This window comes from Pezoporus occidentalis, unplaced genomic scaffold (assembly GCF_034315485.1).
Source record: "Pezoporus occidentalis ecotype Australia unplaced genomic scaffold, CSIRO_AGI_Poc_V1 ctg280, whole genome shotgun sequence".
Classification (NCBI taxonomy): Eukaryota; Metazoa; Chordata; class Aves; order Psittaciformes; family Psittacidae; genus Pezoporus; species Pezoporus occidentalis.
In genome coordinates, this window is record NW_026914719.1 from 752,993 (window position 1) to 771,137 (window position 18,145).

General features: G+C 53.7%; 2 protein-coding genes across 4 annotated transcripts; both read left to right on the forward strand.

Moving 5' to 3' along the window:
- Positions 1 to 55: 55 nt before the first annotated feature.
- ETV7 (ETS variant transcription factor 7) lies at positions 56 to 7,659 on the forward strand. Of its 2 annotated transcripts, XM_062625656.1 has the most exons (8): positions 56 to 388; positions 2,844 to 2,961; positions 3,696 to 3,860; positions 4,129 to 4,236; positions 5,065 to 5,256; positions 5,857 to 5,999; positions 6,343 to 6,443; positions 6,870 to 7,659. In XM_062625656.1, exons 1-8 carry the CDS (start codon positions 383 to 385, stop codon positions 6,985 to 6,987), a joined length of 951 nt encoding a protein of 316 aa, XP_062481640.1. In that variant the 5' UTR covers positions 56 to 382; the 3' UTR covers positions 6,988 to 7,659. The 2 variants fall into 2 exon arrangements, with proteins under 2 accessions (XP_062481640.1, XP_062481641.1); XM_062625657.1 differs by lacking the exon at positions 3,696 to 3,860.
- A 5,029-nt stretch (positions 7,660 to 12,688) lies between these two features.
- Positions 12,689 to 17,767, forward strand: LOC134167225 (uncharacterized). Of its 2 annotated transcripts, none has more exons than XM_062625646.1 (6): positions 12,689 to 13,010; positions 14,516 to 15,228; positions 15,917 to 16,051; positions 16,377 to 16,438; positions 16,668 to 16,931; positions 17,298 to 17,767. In XM_062625646.1, exons 1-6 carry the CDS (start codon positions 12,979 to 12,981, stop codon positions 17,340 to 17,342), a joined length of 1,251 nt encoding a protein of 416 aa, XP_062481630.1. In that variant the 5' UTR covers positions 12,689 to 12,978; the 3' UTR covers positions 17,343 to 17,767. The 2 variants fall into 2 exon arrangements, with proteins under 2 accessions (XP_062481630.1, XP_062481629.1); XM_062625645.1 differs by having other exon boundaries at positions 12,691 to 13,010; positions 15,914 to 16,051.
- The last annotated feature ends 378 nt before the right edge of the window (positions 17,768 to 18,145 follow it).

Genomic DNA, 18,145 nt, shown 5'->3' on the forward strand with positions numbered 1-18,145 from the left:
CCCGCCCGGCCCGCTCCCGGTGCGGACAAAGGACGGCACCAGCCATTCGAGCCTCCCGGGAGCGCTCCCTCCTCTGCCGCTGGATGGGACCCCGGGAGAACCGGGCCCGCCGGTGCTGGCAGCGGACGGCGCCCAAATGCCCCGGTCGGAAGTGGCGGCGGCTGTGGTGAAGGAGGCGCGGGACCGCAGCACCGGGAGTGAGGCGGGGGGAATCCCCGGGCGCTGGCCCCGCCGCGCTCCTGCCTCCCGCCGCTGCGGCTCGTTTCGATTTCGTTTCCCGGAAGGATCTCGCTGAAGTCTCAGCGGCCGCAGGGACGGGACCCGTTCGCGCCGGACACCGGGGGGTACCGCGGTGGGCACCGGCCGCCCGCCGCCACCGGGGATGCAGGTAAGAGCTGCCCCTCCTGCTCCCTCCAGCCCCGGTTTGCCACCCTCAGTAGGGGCTGGAAGTTGAGGCTGGGGATGCGGGGTGATCCCATCCTCCTCCAAATGGCCTCAGGGAGCCCGAAGCAGCAGGGGGGCTCCATAGCCCCCATATGGGACCAAGCAGAAAGCGGCTCTCACCGGGAGGGTCGTTTTCATCCCCTTTTCCTTGCTTTTGCCCCTCAAACCTTTCCAAGGACAACACTTCCTCACGAAGCAAGGAAATGCTGCCATGTGGAAGCAGCAAAGCAGGAAAAAAAGCAAGAGCAGGAAACTGGTGTAAAGTGATAAAAATCAATATCAAGTACTAACAACTCAGAAGGAATCTCTTATGCCCTAGAAATCTTTAGGAGCAGGAAAAATACCAAACACTTGTTCTGTTTTTATTGTAAGCCTTATTGTGAGGGAGGCACACAGGTGGGAGAAAACTAAAATATCTTTTATTAGAGAAGTTTTAGGCAAAATACTCCACTAATTTCTTTCACTTTGATTTTTCCCTGTAGCTTATTGCTCAGAATGAATCTGAAAGGTCTCTTCTGTTCTTGTTCAAAGTTTAAACTGGATTTTCACTGGTTTCCTGTGTCACAGAGCTGCTTGTGCTTTGCTAAACCTCCGAGCCAGGCAGCAATCACTCACCTGCTAGCAGGGAGTTGAGTCACACTCATCCTCCTGCTGAAGAAAACCCCTTTCCCATCACCAAACTCCTACATTCCTCCTGCTGGAAGGATCACAGGGAACCACAAAATGAAGCAGGCTGGGAAAGCCCTTTCAGCTCATCCAGTCCAACCATTCCCAGCACTGCCCAGGCCACCCCTAACCCATGGCACTGAGGCCTCGTCTCCACGCTGTGTGAACACTTGCAGGGACGGTGCCTGCAGCCCTGCCCTGGGCAGCCTGTTCCAATGCCTGAGCACCCTCTGGGGCAGGAATTGTTCCTCAGCTCCATCTAAACCTGCCCTGGGGCAGCTTGAGGCCGTTTCCTCTTGTCCCATCCCTTGTTCCTTGGGAGCAGAGCCCAGCCCCTCCTGGCTCCATCCTCCTCTCAGGCACTTGTAGACAGCCATCAGGTCCCCCCTGAGCCTTCTCTTCTCCAGCCTGAACCCCCCAGGTCCCTCAGCCCTTCCCCATCACACTTGTGCTCCAGGCCCTGCACCAGCTCCGCTGCCCTTCTCTGGCCCCGCTCCAGCACCTCAAGGTCTCTCCTGCAGTGAGGGGCCCAGAGCTGAACACAGGATTCGAGGTGCGGCCTCCCCAGTGCCCAGTGCAGGGGATGGTGAAGTGTTTTCCCCAGAAGATGAAGCACTTAGCCCGTGTGCTTCTCATTCTGGGCACACCAGCTCTGCATTTAAAATACATCTGGCACCTTCTGCTCTCCCATTGCATATCGTGATGTTCTTCAGCCTGATTTTCACAGGGGCTCAGCTCCTCTGACCCTTCTATGCACTGAGGAGCGCTGGCTGCTCTGACCACCTCCAAACATCCACCTGAGCAGGTATTGGAGCTTCAGGAAATACTATTTGTAGGCAAAACTGTTAATTTTCCAGAGAATGACGCTGAGAAATTGCTGGGATTCACATTAATAGACTTTTGAGAGAAATCATTATCTGCTTGGCTGGCAGCAATATTTCAGGATCTAGATGGGGCTGAAAGGATGAGAGCTCCCTCCTGGCTCACGTGCTCTGGGTGAGATCTGGAGGCAGAGATGCTGATGATGGGGCTGCTTCTCCTCCCAGCACAGACCATCTTCCCCAGTCAGTGATGCTGGAGGGGCTCTCTAACCAAGAGGAAGGAGTAATTCTTGAGGTTCTGGGATTTCATGGCATGTGAGCAAGGTGAACAGACATCTCCCTAAACCATGGGATGGCTATTCCCACTTATGCCCAAATGATCCCTGCAGAAAAAGTTAGAGATCTCTTCACGCAGTGTTATTAAGACAAACATCTAAGCACTATTACCAGTTTTACATTATTTTAATGACTCTAAAGACTTGAAGGGCTCTCCTTAACTGTAAGGCATCCAAGAAGCATCTGAGGGTGCTCCAGGAAACAGGAACCAGCACAGGCACCTGGCTCTGCCAGGCTTGGCTCCATCTTTTACTTCCCTGCAGCCATGGAACCCTGGGGATGGATAGCCCACATCCAGAGCCTGGATGAGGGCAGGTACTAAAGGAAAGGTGCTAAAGAGCTGGGGAAAAAGTGGGGGATCTCTGGTTACTCACGGTCTCTTGGGCAACCAGAGATTCATCCTGGGGCTGACAAAGGACCTACCTAGAGCCAGTGTGGAAGAGCAGCACACAGCACATCATGCTGCTGTGAGAAACCAGATTGGAGCAGTATTTACTGTGGTGGAGCCATATCCAAAGCAAAGGCAGGACCAGAGCTGGGAATTGCCTCACTGATGTGTTTGATCTCTTTTCCCAGGGTCAAGCAGCCATCAGCTCCCCCAGCTCTGCTGTCACAGCTTCGATACCAGCCCCATCCCAGGCCAGGCACCCACCCAGCAGCGAGGGGGAGATCTTCACGCTTCCAGGCGGGCTGAGTGAGTCGATGTTGAGCCAGTCCACGCTGCTTAAAACCCCAGGCGTTCCCACAGGGTGGAATATTGTGGGTACAGCCGTGGTGTCCCACCCAGAGCCCACTCCCTGTGGTCAAGGGGCACAAGATGCACCAGTCATCAGGGTTCATTTTCTCTCTTTGGGGTGCTTTTGACTTGAGTTCTTAATCTAAAGGGAAAGTTTGGTGATAGAAAGAACCGGTGTCCCGCCTTGCCCCCTCCCTGAGCAGTTTTGGAGGGCAACTAAGATGATTAAGGGAGTGGAGCATCTCCCTTATGAGGAAAGACTGAGGGAGCTGGGTCTCTATAGTTTGGAGAAGAGGAGACTGAGGGGTGACCTTATAAGTGTCTATAAATATATAAACGGGGAGTGTCACGAGGATGGAGGCAGGCTCTACTCAGTGGCAAACAATGATAGGACAAGGGGTAATGGGTACAAACTGGAACACAAGAGGTTCCACTTAAACTTGAGAAGAAACTTCTTCTCAGTGAGGGTGAGGGAACACTGGAACAGGCTGCCCAGGGAGGTTGTGGAGTCTCCTTCCCTGGAGACATTCAAAACCCGCCTGGACACATTCCTGTGTAACATTATCTAGGTGTTCCTGCTCCGGCAGGGGGATTGGACTAGATGATCTTTTGAGGTCCCTTCCAATCTTTAGCATACTGTGTGAAATACTGTGTGGAGACTGAGTTGTTTCAGAGGATGCCCCTGGTTTCAGGAATCCAGCCCTCCCTGTGGAGCAAGGAGGACGTGATCCACTGGCTAAGATGGGCTGAGACAGAGTTCTCCCTTCGGCCAGCTGACGACAGCAAGTTTGAAATGAACGGCAAAGCCCTGTGCATCCTCACCAAGGATGACTTCAGATATCGAGCTCCGAGCTCAGGTTAGACTCAGTGCAAGGGTGTTTGTGAGGCCCATCCAAGTACAGCACAAGCTGTGATATGCTGAGAGGGGCTGGATGGGTCCCAGCAGGCTTTAGCTCTGGCCAGTTGGGTGCTGGAGACCAGGACAGCCCTCTGCCTTTAGTCTGTCTGGACTGTAAATGCTTTGGGATGGGAACAACCTCTTTGTGGCACAGAAATCTAAGCAACAACATCAACTGAGAGAGACTGCAACACCAAGTCATCTGAGCAGACTTCCCTTCCCTGCAGGTGATGTGCTGTATGAAATACTTCAGTACATTAAGACTCAACGCAGAGTTCTGGTGTGCAGCCCTTTGCTGAACTCACCCTTCAGAGAAGCCAGGAGCACAGAGAAAGGTATGATGGAGGATGGCAGCTGTCCGTCAAGCAGAACTTGTCCTCAGCTACAGTGGGTTGCATGCATCTGGGGTCTGAAGTTCAAGCAGCTGAACCCATCCCATCCTATTTGAGGGTAGCAGGACAGTCCTGGAGGTGGCAGCCAGGTCCAGCAGAGTCCAGGTCATTAGGAAAGCTTTTAGTGATGGAGCAGGTCTGATCAGATCAGGTCTAGGTGGGTCCATAGTGGCCAGGTAGGGCTGTAGCTACATTAGGAAGTCTGTCTATGGACAGATCTGGATCAGAGAGGGTTGCTAACCAGGCAGAGGCACAGCCCTGGCTAGAAACCAGTCCTCCTGCAGCATAGCTGGGAAGTGAATGGGGATCCAGGGCTGAGCTTAAATAGAGCTTCTGGGCCAGTGGGGAGAGGCCCAGGTGAGGCTGGTCAGGGCCAGTGAGGCTTATGTGTGCCCATAAGGGAAATGGCTTTGTGCTGGGGTGGCTCTGGGAGTGTTTTCCTCGGTTCTTTTGTCAGTTCAGTTGTAGGGTGATGAGCATCTTAAGCCTCCACAACAATTTATAGTACAAGAGTCTGTGTTCTGGTGCATTCACCTGTACCAGCTTTTCTGTATCTGTTCCTCACCCTCCTTGGCATCTCCTGTAATCCCCCTGGACCTCCTGCTGCTCTTGCCTTGGGAAAATCCCAAGGTTTCCTTAGCATCCCTGTCCTCTGTCTGGGCTGATAACCAGCCTGGGCTGTCCCTTCTCACCAATTTTGGAGCTTTGGAAGATCTCCTGGGACCTGCTGTAATGCACCACAGGGTTGCTTTGGCTTTGTTTTATTTCCAGGGATGGGCTGCAGTGCTGAGGCTGCTCCAATGGCTGTTTCCTCCTGCCTGGGTTGTGCAGAACAGCCCACGTCCTGCAGCCATGCAGGGCCCCTGAACCTCTCCTATCACAGCTCAGAGGGCAGCTGCACGGCAGATGCCATCTGCTCTTTTCCTACAGCCCTGTCAGCCCCAGTGGATGGGAGAATTGCAGGTAAATATGAATTTATAGCCTGATTCCTGGGGACAATGAGCTTGTGCTTTGTCCTGTCTGCCCATCTGTCGCACCTCGGTCTGTTCCATGCAGCAGCTTCTTCACCTGAAAAACTGCAGTTCCTGTTAGTGTTTTGAGATCCTGGAATCCCAGACTGGTTTGGGTTGAAGGCAGCTTAAAGCTCCTCCAGTTCCAACCCTTGCCATGGGCAGGGACACCTTCCATAGAGCAGCTTGCTCCAAGCCCCTGTGTCCAACCTGCCCTTGAACACTGCCAGGGATGGGGCAGCCACAGCTTCTCTGGGCACCCTGTGCCAGCGCCTCAGCACCCTCACAGGGAAGAGCTTCTGCCTAAGAGCTCATCTCAGTCTCCCCTCTGGCAGGTTAAAGCCATTCCCCATGGCCTGTCCCTACACGCCCTTGTCCAAAGCCCCTCTCCAGGTTTCCTGTAGGCAAATAATCCATTGTGAAAAGTGGTGTGCATGAGCTCTGGGCTCTTTTCTTTATTACCATTGCTAGCATGTGCAGTTCTCTTGCTGACTGACCCTCACTGGAGCCTTAGTGGGAGCTCTGTGCCTATTTATTCTCCCCCAACACTCAGACTGCAGGTTGCTGTGGGATTATGTGTACCAGCTCCTCTCCGACAGCCGCTATGAGCCTTACATCAAGTGGGAAGATAAGGAAGCCAAGATCTTCCGGGTTGTGAACCCAAACGGGCTTGCCCAGCTCTGGGGCAACCACAAGGTAAATGCAGTTGGGAACCAATCTGTCATTCCTGGCCTTCTGCATGTTGCTTTCAGGACCTGTTCTCCAGAGCTGATGGCACAGGGATTGGGAAGGGTGAGACAGTGGGTGCAGGGCTGGTGAGGGATGCCAACCTCCTGGTGATTAAGGAGGGAGGCTTATCCCCTAGGAAGCAAACTGTAATGGATATGGACCCAGGAGCAAGGCTGGGTTAGGGACCCATATTGCAGCTTGCAGTGCCCAAGAACCACCTCAGATGTCCCACGTGTGGCCCTGCTGCAGACAGACCCAAGCCATATGTCAGTGCTTTTATGCAGACCTCCCAGTTCTTTTCTCCTTCCAGAACCGGATGAACATGACCTACGAGAAGATGTCACGAGCGCTCAGACATTACTACAAACTCAACATCATCAAAAAGGAGCCAGGGCAGAAGCTGTTATTCAGGTGAGCTGGAGCACACCAGGGGTGCCTGGGGCACTGCAGGTGGGGCATGGGAAGGTGATGGGCTCCAGATGTTGGCAGCTGCTTCATCCAGCAAGATCCCCAGTGACACCAGGTCTGAAGTTCACCTCCAGATAGAGGAAGGGGTGAAAATAAGCCAGGAGCCTCTTGGTTTCAGTGCTGGCTGCTTCCCTGGGCCTGGTTTGGAGTTAAAATGCCAGCTCTGGACTGCTGAGTGCTGAGCTTTGTCTTCCAGGCTTGGTGCATCCTGGGTGCAAAGCAAGAGCTGGGATGCTTAGCAAAGCCAAGGATGGCAGATACCCTCTGGGGAGCTCCAGAGCTCAGCTGATGAGGGCAAGAGCTCCAGGATTTACAGCCTGGTTTGGGGCTGGGACGTGCTCTTAAAGCCATTCAGCAAATGTATTACAGGTTTTTGAAGACTCCTGGGGAGATCATCCATGAGAAATCCAGCAAGGTGGAGCAGCTGGAGCAGGAAAGCGAGGACCAGGAAGACTTGAAAGAAGACCCACTGGAGGTTTCACCATAGGAAGTCATTGATGGTGGCACTTGCAGTGCATCACAGACTTGTTCTCTGCTGGGGCATGCTGATGCCTCTGGCATCTCCTGGACACGAGGCTACAGAGCTGCTCCTGCGTCTCAAAACCCACCCTGAGCCAAAGCAGTGACATCTCTGGGGCTTCATTAGCAAAACACACCCAGAAGCTGTCCCTCAGCCCCAAGGTGCAGGAGAACACGGGCTCGTCTCCTGCTCGCTTCTTTTCTGTCCTTTGGGGAGGGAGCCTGAGGTTTTTGCTGTGTAAATTTGGTTGCCTATCATTAAGGTTCAAACTTGCTGCTAAAGCCCATTCTTGCAGCAAGATGTGCTGAGTAAAGAGCACTGGAGCACGTGCTTGGGGTTGAGCATCTACCCCAGTGCTTTTGCAGCGAGTGGTGGCCCGGAGCCTGACCACACTGGTCTGGATCTGAGCCACTTCCCAGTTTGAGAATGGACTTCCACTGCAGAGACTGCAGTCCCACTGACTTGTGGGCTTGCTCCTGTGGTTAAGGGTGGGATTGTGCTGAACCACCTGCCTGGATCGGCCCTGGCTGCATGGATGCCCTAAGCTGGGTCTCGTTTTAACTCCTTTCCCTCTTTATTGCTGTTTGTAATCAGCTGTGTAAGTAATGTGAAGAGAAACGCAGCCAGTAAGGAACATTACTCATGGTCAGAAACGTGGTTATTTGCTTGGAGTTGGAAGCAGGAATTCCAGCCACCCCCTGGTACTGTCAGTGCCCTGCGAGGAACAACTGTGTGTGTGAAATCCAAAACCAGCCACTCATGTTTTCACGTGGCTTTTCCTTGAGCAAATAAACCTGGGGCTGTTTAAGGTTGAAAATCCCACTTCCTGCTGGTTGAAGGCTTGAAACTGGGGAAATCCAAGCCATCCTCATTGAAAACCAGCACCTTTGGGCACCCAGATCTTGTCCCCAAGCTTGGCAGCCCTAAACCAGAGTGCAGCAGCTGAGCATAGATTCATCCAGGGTGGAAAAGCCCTTTCAGCTCATCCAGTCCAACCATTCCCAGCACTGCCCAGGCCACCCCTAACCCATGGCGCTGAGGCCTCGTCTCCACGCTGTGTGAACACTTGCAGGGACGGTGACTGCAGCCCTGCCCTGGGCAGCCTGTTCCAATGCCTGAGCACCCTCTGGGGCAGGAATTGTTCCTCAGCTCCATCTAAACCTGCCCTGGGGCAGCTTGATGGGTAAAGACAGTGCAAAGACGTGGTGTTCTGTAGCGAGGTGACAAGCGCAGGTACAGGTCGTGAAGCAGCATCGTGCTTTGTGGCTTATAGGAAAAGGTGAGTTCCTTCCAACCCTGGTTTTGCAGCACTGCAGAAATGATCCTGCTGCCTCATACCTGCTCCAGACCCTTTCCCAAGCCCAAGTTACAGTCTTGGGGCTGCATCAGCACCAGCCTGGGGCAGTGATGCTGTGAGTGGCTCTGGGAGCTGTCTTGTGAAAAGCTTTGCCAGGGGTTGGTGACTGAGGCTTCCACCAAAATGGGTTGGTACCAGCCTGAAACTGCAGCCCCCTTTGCTGTAACTGGTGTTGCTCCTGCAAAACTGCTTTACACCCATTAACCGAAGCCTGGGGATGCTGGTGGGCTTTCGGTGGTGGGACACGTGAGTGCTGGTTGCCAACGTCTCCAGAAACACTGCCTGGGAAGTTCTGCTTCCAGAAAACATCACCAGCTCCTTGGCAAAACCCAAGTGTTTGGTGAGGTGAGAGACAGAGGAGAAGGAAGTGAGAAGTTCGAGTGGGTAAATGAGCAGTGACAGCAGGCTTGGGAGAGCCTGACTAGGAGAAGGGGCTGGAGGTTACCCAGCACCCAGCCAAGCTGCAGCCTGGGGCTGGACCACAGCAGCAAGGTGCAGTGAAGCACCAGACCACATCCTTCTTTCCGCCTAGGGGCGAGGAAAGCCAGATCCTTTTTGGGGTGAAACCCAGCAGGGTCAGTGTAAGACCTGCCCAGGCCTGAGGGCAGGTTTGGTGGGAATGCTGACCCTTCCTAGGTAGCTGTCCCGTCCTGTCCCTGTGCAGCTCTTGGAATAGGCACCCATGGATGTGTTTTTCCTAACAAGGATGTCCTAACTTATCCTAACAAGACATTCCCATGTTTTCTTGCTATGGAAACAGCCCTGAGGGCTCCGGAGCATCCCTCACTTCAGCCTGTGTGGTTTGTTTTGCTGGAGCAGGTGATGGTTGGTGACCCCAGTGCTCCCATCACTTGCTTTTCCTGCTATGAGTAAGGATCCTGCTGGACTTGGATGAGGATTTCCCGTTTGGGAAGCTGCCAAAAGCCCTCAAGCCTCCTTGTGCTGAGTAACAGGGCTCCAGAGGCATCTTGGAGGGTGCAAATCAAGGGTCACCTTTGGAAGGATGGACTGCAACGATAAGCTCTTTCCATGCTCCCAGGAAGCCCTTGTGTCCTTCCTGGCACGATGTATCTCTTCCCTGCAGTAAACAGAGGCAGGAGGGCTGTAAACCTGCTGCTTTCCTGGAACACGGACCCATCCCTTTGGGTAAACAGCTGAGTAACTGCTGCTTGTGCAGGGTATTGTTGTGGGGAGGGAGAGCACGCAGCAGTCTCATGGAGACTGTCACCATGGCTGGGGTCCAGGGTGGTGGCACACGCAGGTGGGTGCCCCATAGGGCCTTCTCCAAAGGTCTGCAGGTTCTTCATTCCCTGGAGGTCCCCATTTGCGCTTCATCAGCCCCTGGTCCAGTGGTGTTTGGGTCAGGGTGATGCACAGCAGCAAACTGGATGCTGGAGAGGGCCTCTTCATCAGGGACTGTAGTGACAGGACAAGGGGTGATGGGTTCAGACTGAAACAGGGCAAGTTCAGGTTGGATCTAAGGCAGAAGCTCTTCCCTGTGAGGGTGCTGAGGCGCTGGCACAGGGTGCCCAGAGAAGCTGTGGCTGCCCCATCCCTGGCAGTGTTCAAGGCCAGGTTGGACACAGGGCCTTGGAGCAAGCTGCTCTATGGAAGGTGTCCCTGGCCGTGGCAGGGGTTGGAGCTGGAGAAGCTTTAAGGTCCCTTCCAACCCAACCCAGTCTGGGATTCTACTGTTCTATGAACTGAGAACACTCATGCAGCGTGCATGAGGACAGCACCTAAAATCAGTCCCAGGGCTGGACAAAAAGAGAGTTGGATTTGGTGGCTGGTGCCTGTCACCCTCTTGGGTCAGAGGAACTGGGCTGAGAGGTTTCCACCGAGGCCACGTTGGCTGTGCTGTCTGTCCAAAGCGTGGCTGTTGCCACAGCACCACCGTTGTGGTTCACATCTGAACCTCCACCTACCTTTGTGGCCAGGAAGGGACCTCTGTGGTGCACTGAAAGCACAAGTGCCTCCAGCAGCAGTTGGGTTGGCCATGGCTTTGGCTAGCCACATCTTGAAGCCCACCAAGGATGGTGACCCCTCTGGACACCCGTTTGAGGTTGTCTCACCCTCCTGCATAGGAGGCTTTTCCTGATGTCCAGCCTCAGCCTGGAGCCTGTCTGCCTGGCTCCCAAGGGATCTGGGTGATCTGACTCCTGCCTTCTCCCGAGCTCACTGTAACCCTCACAGCTCTGTGCAGGGAACGCCGCTCCCTTGCGTTTTCCCGTCTTTTGGAGCAAGTTCCTGTAAATAAACTGGTTTTCCCCTACTTCCGTGTCCTTTCAGTTCTGCTTTTCCAGCGTTGCTGGCCTGAAATGGCAGCCTCACATTGTGTGCTCCCTCCCCATGGCCCCGTTTCGAGTTCACTTTCTCATTCCCACCCAGTGCTGGAAATGGGCTTTTGCTTTGTCCCAGGGCTCTTGCAAACATCTTTTTGTTGTGTTTCTCTCCTATTAGGATCAAGCATGCCCCAAATCCCAGAAGGGATCTAAACTGGATCAAGGACTAGATCCAGAATTACAGTTCAGGTCAAGATATTTCCTGGCATCACTTTGGGATCCCATCTTCAGGCTGTGTCCATAAACACTACTACAAGAGGAAAAGCTGACACTGATTCCCAGTTTAATCCTGAGAAGTCCTCCATGAGCAGGGTCAGTGTTTGGACTCAGACTTGGATGCTCTTCAGTAGCAAGATCTCCAAACGGGAGGTGACCAAACTGTGCCCCATAGCCAGAGTGGGTTTGGCTTTTCATTTTATGGATGTTACAGAGGAAAAACCCAATAACACTGACTGTGAATCTCCTCATGGACGGGAATCGACCTGCTCATGGAAGGACGTGCTCATGTGTGAGATAGCCCGGAGCTCCTCATGGTTTAATTATTTATCAGGGGTAGATGGCGATGCTGAAGAACAAAGCCAGGGAATTCCTGATCAATAGCAGGCTCTGACTCATCGGTGGAGGCTCAGGAGAAGTGCAGGGGGATGAACTGGATCCCTCGCAGTTACAGGACATTACGGCACGGAAAGTTTGTAGAAAACCAAAGAAAAGTCATGCCGGACAGTTTCAAACCGTTACCAGACCGTTCTTATCCAGGGGGAGCTGGATAAAAGGGCAACATCGTCCTGAGTGGGAACGAGAGAAAATGCAGCAGTGCTGAAGAGGGAATCCTGCCGCGGGGCTTCCCATGCGCGTCCAGCACCGTCCCGCAAGGTGCAGTGCAACGTATTGCCATCAGATGGCAAAATAGCAATGGGGATGGTGGGACACGGTCACGGCGTGCAGGGGGGCGGCTGTGGGGCCAAATGGATCTGTGGTGTAAGAAGGGTGTAAAGATTTGCTTAGCCCAGGGGCAGATGCTGAGTTGTACAGCCTGAGAGATGCTCTGTCCCCGGGCAAGGCGGAATGGGAGCTATGGGGGTGCAATAGATCCAGGTCCTGTTTCACAGTTTAAGGTGGGCGCATGGGGCTGTCCGAAGGACCCCAGGAAGGGTTCCAAAGATGTAGTTCAGTCATAGACTCACAGAGTCACAGCCTGGTTTGTACTGAAGGGACCTTAAAGCTCCTCCAGCTCCAACCGCTGCCATGGGCAGGGACCCCTTCCATAGAGCAGCTTGCTCCAAGCCCCTGTGTCCAACCTGACCTTGAACACTGCTAGGGATGGGGCAGTCACAGCTTCTCTGGGCACCCTGTGCCAGCGCCTCAGCACCCTCACAGGGAAGAGCTTTTGCCTAAGAGCTCATCTCAGTCTCTCCTGGGGCAGGTTAAAGCCATTCCCCTTGGCCTGTCCCTACATCCCTTGTCCCAAGCCCCTCTCCAGCTTTCCTGCAGCCCCTTCAGGCACTGGAGCTGCTCTGAGGTCTCCCCTTCAGGAGCCTTCTCTTGTCCGGGCTGCCCCAGCCCAGCTCTCTCAGCCTGGCTCCAGAGCAGAGCTGCTCCAGCCCTCGCAGCATCTCCATGGCCTCCTCTGGCCTCACTCCAGCAGCTCTGTGTCTTTCCTGTGCTGAGGACTCCAGAGCTGGATCAGGACTGCAAAGGGGGTATCACCAGAGCAGAGCAGAGGGGAAGAATCACCTCCCTTGACACCATGCACTGTGCAGGGCAACAACCTGATAGCACCGTGCCCCAGAGCATCCATGGTTCCATAACAACCCCCAGCATCCTCTTCCCTGGAAGCTCCTGGGATATAAGTGGGGCAATCTGCTCGCTGCACTGAAACCCCATTTATCTGACAAACATATGGCTTCTCCTTACAAACACAACCCAGAAACCCCCATAAATGGCATTACAGTCATTAAATAACCAAACCCCGTGGCTTAGGAGGCTGGTTTCAGAGGCCAGTGCTTACATCAGGTGACAGGTGATTTTTATGCTGTTTTGCTGCTGATTGTCATAAGGAAATTGCTTTCTCCTCCAGCGAAACTCACACCCACGAGGGAGGAGATAGCGGGATCCCAGGCGGAAGCATTGGCCGCTCTCCTACCTGAATGGCTGCTAAAAATAGGACTTAGTCAGCCACCAGCCATGGGTATAAAAAGGCACCCCCGAGGAGAGCCTGACGACCCTTAGTGCCCGTGGCCGAGGAGCTTGTCTTGACCTATGTCCAGAGGGGCAGAAACACTGATGGAAAGGTAAATACTGAAAGAGCGAACCAAGAAACTGGTGTGGCCGATGGACTGGAATGAGTCCAAGGAGGAAGGGGGTGGTTGTTTTGCTGTGATTAAATCTGGCTCAATGACTTCTTGTTCGGTGGATGGGTGGCTTTGGTGTTGGCTTGGATGAAGGAAATGTGTCTTCTTGATCCAAAACCAGGCCAAGCTGGGGTGGGTGGGTGTGCTCATGTAGAGTGAGCAGAGGCTGTGAGGTGAGGGATCCCTGCTTGGAACTAGTTGATCTTAAGGTCCTTCTATGATCTGTGATGCTGGGCTCCAGGGTGGTTTGAACAGCTGAGTGTGCTGGGTTTGTACTGTTCAGTGGTGCAGAATGTCTGGGTTGGGTCTGGGTCTCTGAAGAGTGAAACTGGGTTTGGAATTAGTGCCAGCACAAGGCACAGCTCTGGTTTTTCAATAGCAGCATCTTCTGCGATAGAAAAGCCAGGGCTGGGTGCTCCGAGCTCCATTCACAGCCCTGTGAGAGCTCCCAGAGGGGCTGTGTCATTGCAGGGTGCTGGGCCAATATTGACAGTATTGACTGAGGAGATTTCATAGAATCATAAAATGAAACAGGTTGGGAAAGCCCTTTCAGCTCCTCCAGTCCAACCATTCCCAGCACTGCCAAGGCCACCCCTAACCCATGGCACTGAGGCCTCGTCTCCACGCTGTGTGAACACTTGCAGGGACGGTGACTGCAGCCCTGCCCTGGGCAGCCTGTTCCAATGCCTGAGCACCCTCTGGGGCAGGAATTGTTCCTCAGCTCCATCTAAACCTGCCCTGGGGCAGCTTGAGGCCGTTTCCTCTTGTCCCATCCCTTGTTCCTTGGGAGCAGAGCCCAGCCCCTCCTGGCTCCATCCTCCTCTCAGGCACTTGTAGGCAGCCATCAGGTCCCCCTGAGCCTTCTCTTCTCCAGCCTGAACCCCCCAGGTCCCTCAGCCCTTCCCCATCACACTTTCAATATTTGCAAGGGCCCACATTGCCCTTGGCCTCTCCAAGGGCTGGGAGCACCCAGCCTTGATGGGGAATGTGCAGAAATTGAGGAGAGTCAATACTTTAAGGGCAGATAGTAAAAATCCCTGGGTTGTGTGATTCACTCATAAGATGTTGTGCTCGTATGTGATTTCTCATTGTTATATGGGAAGTCAGAGTACCACAGTGTCTGGATTCTATTTAATCCACCCTTGCTGTATTAAATGCACTGGAAGTAAACCAGGCTCTCTCAGTAAGACATGCCCACATCTCCCCTCCCCTCCCCGCAGTTTCGCTTCCTCTATCATCGGTGCCTACAGCCCATCATAAAACCCCACTCATGCCACCTACACAAGGAGCGTTCCCATAACTATAAAAAGGGTTGATCATTTACTGGGAACATAAACAGCCTATCCTTGCGTGCCAAGCGGGAATGGTTCCCCCCATGCCCAGCCTGACTGCGCAGTGTCTGGGCGAATGCAGCCCTTAGGCTGAGCTCTTGCTCCTCTCTGCAGCAGCATGCAGGCTCTGGCTGCGGAGAAGCCTCGCTGGGATGTGGCAAGGCAGCCGGCAGGCAAGATCCTCTCACTGGACAGGCAAGGGGCCAAGAAGGTGCTGGAGATCTACGTCAAGCGCTCCCTGAGCTGCCGTGAGAACCCAAAGAAACCACTGCAGGCGAGAGGTGGCGGGCGCGGGAGGAAGGCAGGTGAGCTACAGCGGTCAAAGAGCGACTTCTGCAAGTATTCATGTGCCAGACACAGCCCCAGGAAGGAGCAGGAGGATGGACCCAAAGCACTGGACCTGGATGAGGCATTGGATGATGACAGCGAAGCTCCTGGGGAGGTCTCTAAAGAGGAGCTGGAGCCCAAGAGGAAAAGCACAAAAACCTCTTCCCAAGGCAAAACCCAACGCACCTGGTTCAAAACTGTCTTAAATTTCCTCTTCAAGAAGAGCCCCGAGGACCAGAAGGAAAACATGGGGCAAAAAGCAAAGGAGAAAGATGCCAAAGCTCCTCACACCTCCAAATCAGAAGGGGTGAAAAGAGCCACAGGGCACTCCAGCACGTCCCCGTCGCCAGGCAGAGCCTCCAAGAGGAGAGCCAGCCTCAAGAAGGTTTTCTCCTTCAAGAAGCACACGGAGGAGGAGAAGGGAGAGACAGCAGCAGGGGCAAGGGCCAAGAGACCCAGCTGCCTTCCCCTGCGGCACGTCCAGGCTCCGGCCACAGCAGGTAGGACCACACCACCCCTAGCCCGGACCCTAAACCAACCCTACTGCCAAAGGGACCTCTGTTGGTCTTCTTTGGGTTAAACTTCCACAGTGTTTAGAGATGTTTTCTAACCTAAGCATCACCATCCTGGTGCTTGATGAGGTTTGGGATAGGTTTTGAGGACTCCAGTCTCAACCTGCTACCCCAGGAATGGATCAAGCTGTCGGTGCTTTGAGCACACAGCATTGCTGCAACTTACGCATGCAGCAAGTTCCTCCCAGCCAGATGCTTGGCAGCAGCTATCCAAGCGCAGGTTTCCCCCCTCTGACATGGTGGTTTAGTTTAAACCGTATTTGAGACCTGCAGTTGAAGCTTAAGCTGCTCCAGGGCCAATGTTAAGCTACTTTTGATTTGCTATGGGGAAGGGTGCTGGCGGAAGGGTGCAGGGCACCCTGTAGCTTCACTGCAGCCCTTTCCCAGTAAGAAAGCAGTGAGATGATTTCTTCAAAGCTTTGGTGGATGTGAGAACGTTGAAGCCACTTGGTTACAGTTCAGAGAGCTCAGCCCCATTGTTCACCAGCACCGTGCACTGATCCAGGGTGGGCATGGGCACCATGTGGATGCAGCCAACGCTGCGGCTGCTTTTCCCTTCCAACCCATGGCGAGCAAAGACAACCTTGATTCTGAAGCTGTGTTCTTCTTGCAGCAGATGAGGAGCAGCCTGATGGTTACTATGCACGAGTCTCAGATGAGATAGGGCTGATCGTGCAGGGCAGTGAGAGCCAGGGGAGCAGAGCACGTGGATGTGAGGAGCCATCACGGCCGGCCAGCGCCGATGGGGTCGGTGAGTGTTGCCCTTGGAAGCTCTTCAGAGCCTTCATGGGACCCAAACCCTGCTTCAGTCCTGACCTTGGGGCTTACATGACCACTATGAAGACTGGGGGAGATTTTCAGCATCAGGGCTTGATTTGGGGAGAGTGGAATTTGAAGTCACAAGGGTGTTTTTGCTGGTTGAGGTTAAAAAGTCACTTGGCAATAGGCTGAGACGGGATTTGGAGGGATGGAGGTGGATACACATTGCTCAGGGGATTTTTCCTGGGGGCTAAACAGAGCATTGGGTGTGAGGTTTGGAGAAAGGGCTGGAGATAACGTGGGATCTCTCTCTGCAGATGCAGCCATCTGGAGAATCGTGGCCCTGCTCCGGAGTGCAGGAGATGAGCTGGACAGGCAGGTGAGAGGAGAGCTGTGCTCAGCTGGATGGGTCGAGGGGACGTGGGCAACGCACCACCATTGATTTCCCTGGTGTAGAGAAACAGTAAAGTCAAGGAAATGGCATCTTCTAATTCCCCGACTGGGTGTGATCGTGTCTGTCTGTCTGTCAGTCCTAACGTGGAGTGAAGGCATCAACACAAGGATGACACACCGAGTTATTCACGTGTATTCACTTGCTTCTTAACCAGGTGAAGGAAGACGCGCGGCTACGGACGTTCTTCAGAGACATGTCCTACAGCTCCTTCAAGAACCTGGCCGATGTCTACGTCCATAAGGAAATGACGACCAGCAGATCCGATGTCAACCCCCAAGAGATCCAGTTTGCCTTCACAGTGCACCTCACCGCCAAGGTGGCGGGCATCTGCAACCAGGCAGTGAACAGGATCATGGGCTTTGGCACCCGCTACCTGGAGGATTCCTTTGCACCCTTGTCCTACAGCAGAATTCTCCAGGTAGGGATGAGGATGGAGTCTGCGGCTGAGCTTCCAGCACAGGCTTAGGGCAAGAGGTGTAATTTTAGGGTGACTGACAGACCTGGGTCATGCTGGATTGTATGGGGAGGTGATGGGTGCTGGACCTTGTCCCGTGCTGTTTGGGCTGACTTTACCTTCTCCAACATGAGCACGGCCCACGCGCACACAAGGGCTTGCTTGATGCATGAGGCAGCCAGGAGATGCTCCGCAGTGCTTGGCATTGCTGCAACCTGGTGTAACCGCAGCTTCAACAAGGAGAATTTCCTCCTCGATGCATCTAGCAGGCCAATCGCACCAGCTCAGGTTGGGAAGGGGCCTCACCAGTGCTTCCTTCTGTCTCTGCAGAACAGAGAAGAGCTCAGCAGAGACGTCTGCGAGAGCCCGGACTGATGTGGGCTGCTCCGGAGAGCCGGTGGTGCCTGGGAAGGATGTGGAGTTACCGAGGGAGGTCACTGCATCCTGCTGGTGACCTGGATTTGGGGTGATTTTCCAGAGCTGTGGATTTAAAAGCTTCTAAGGAAAAGCCCAGCAATAGCCACAGCAGTGTGAAATGCTTAAACCTCACCTGGCTGGGGGCAGAGTGACTGTAAATCAAGGAAAGCCCAAATTGCACCCTGTATTTGCATTGCAGCTGTCACCAAGTGCGTGTGTTCAACCTCTTGGTTGGTTTGTGTCTGTTTATGTGTATTTATTTGCCTGCTTTTCTATATGTACCTGGGAATGTACAACATAATTTTTGTAGCTTCTGCTCTCAGCCCAGCTTCCAGTTCTGGAAAGAAACCCTAAAACTCCAATAAAATGATCCCTGAATGACAGCCAGGCTTGATTAATGGGTGATGTGTACAGCCATTATACATGGGATAACGTTTGTTTTGCTACAGCTGCTCCTTCCAGTGGCACAAAGGGAGTCTTACAGCAGATACGTTCTCTGATCCTGCCACTTTTTACTATTTATAGCCATTCCCTTCCCAGCAGCAGGAGATTTATTCACCAAAGCAGCTTGATGTGACACCAAGAACTGCGCAAAGCTTGCTCCCGAGTGGTGCAGGAGCTGCCCTCCCTTTGGCTCCCTCCGGGACCGAGGGGATTTAGGGCTGTTGCGGTCTCACCTACAAGGTCTAAGAAGATGTGAAATGTCAAAGTGATTAAAGCCTAATCTCTGGGAGTGTTCCCATCTGATCTCTGCCCAGACC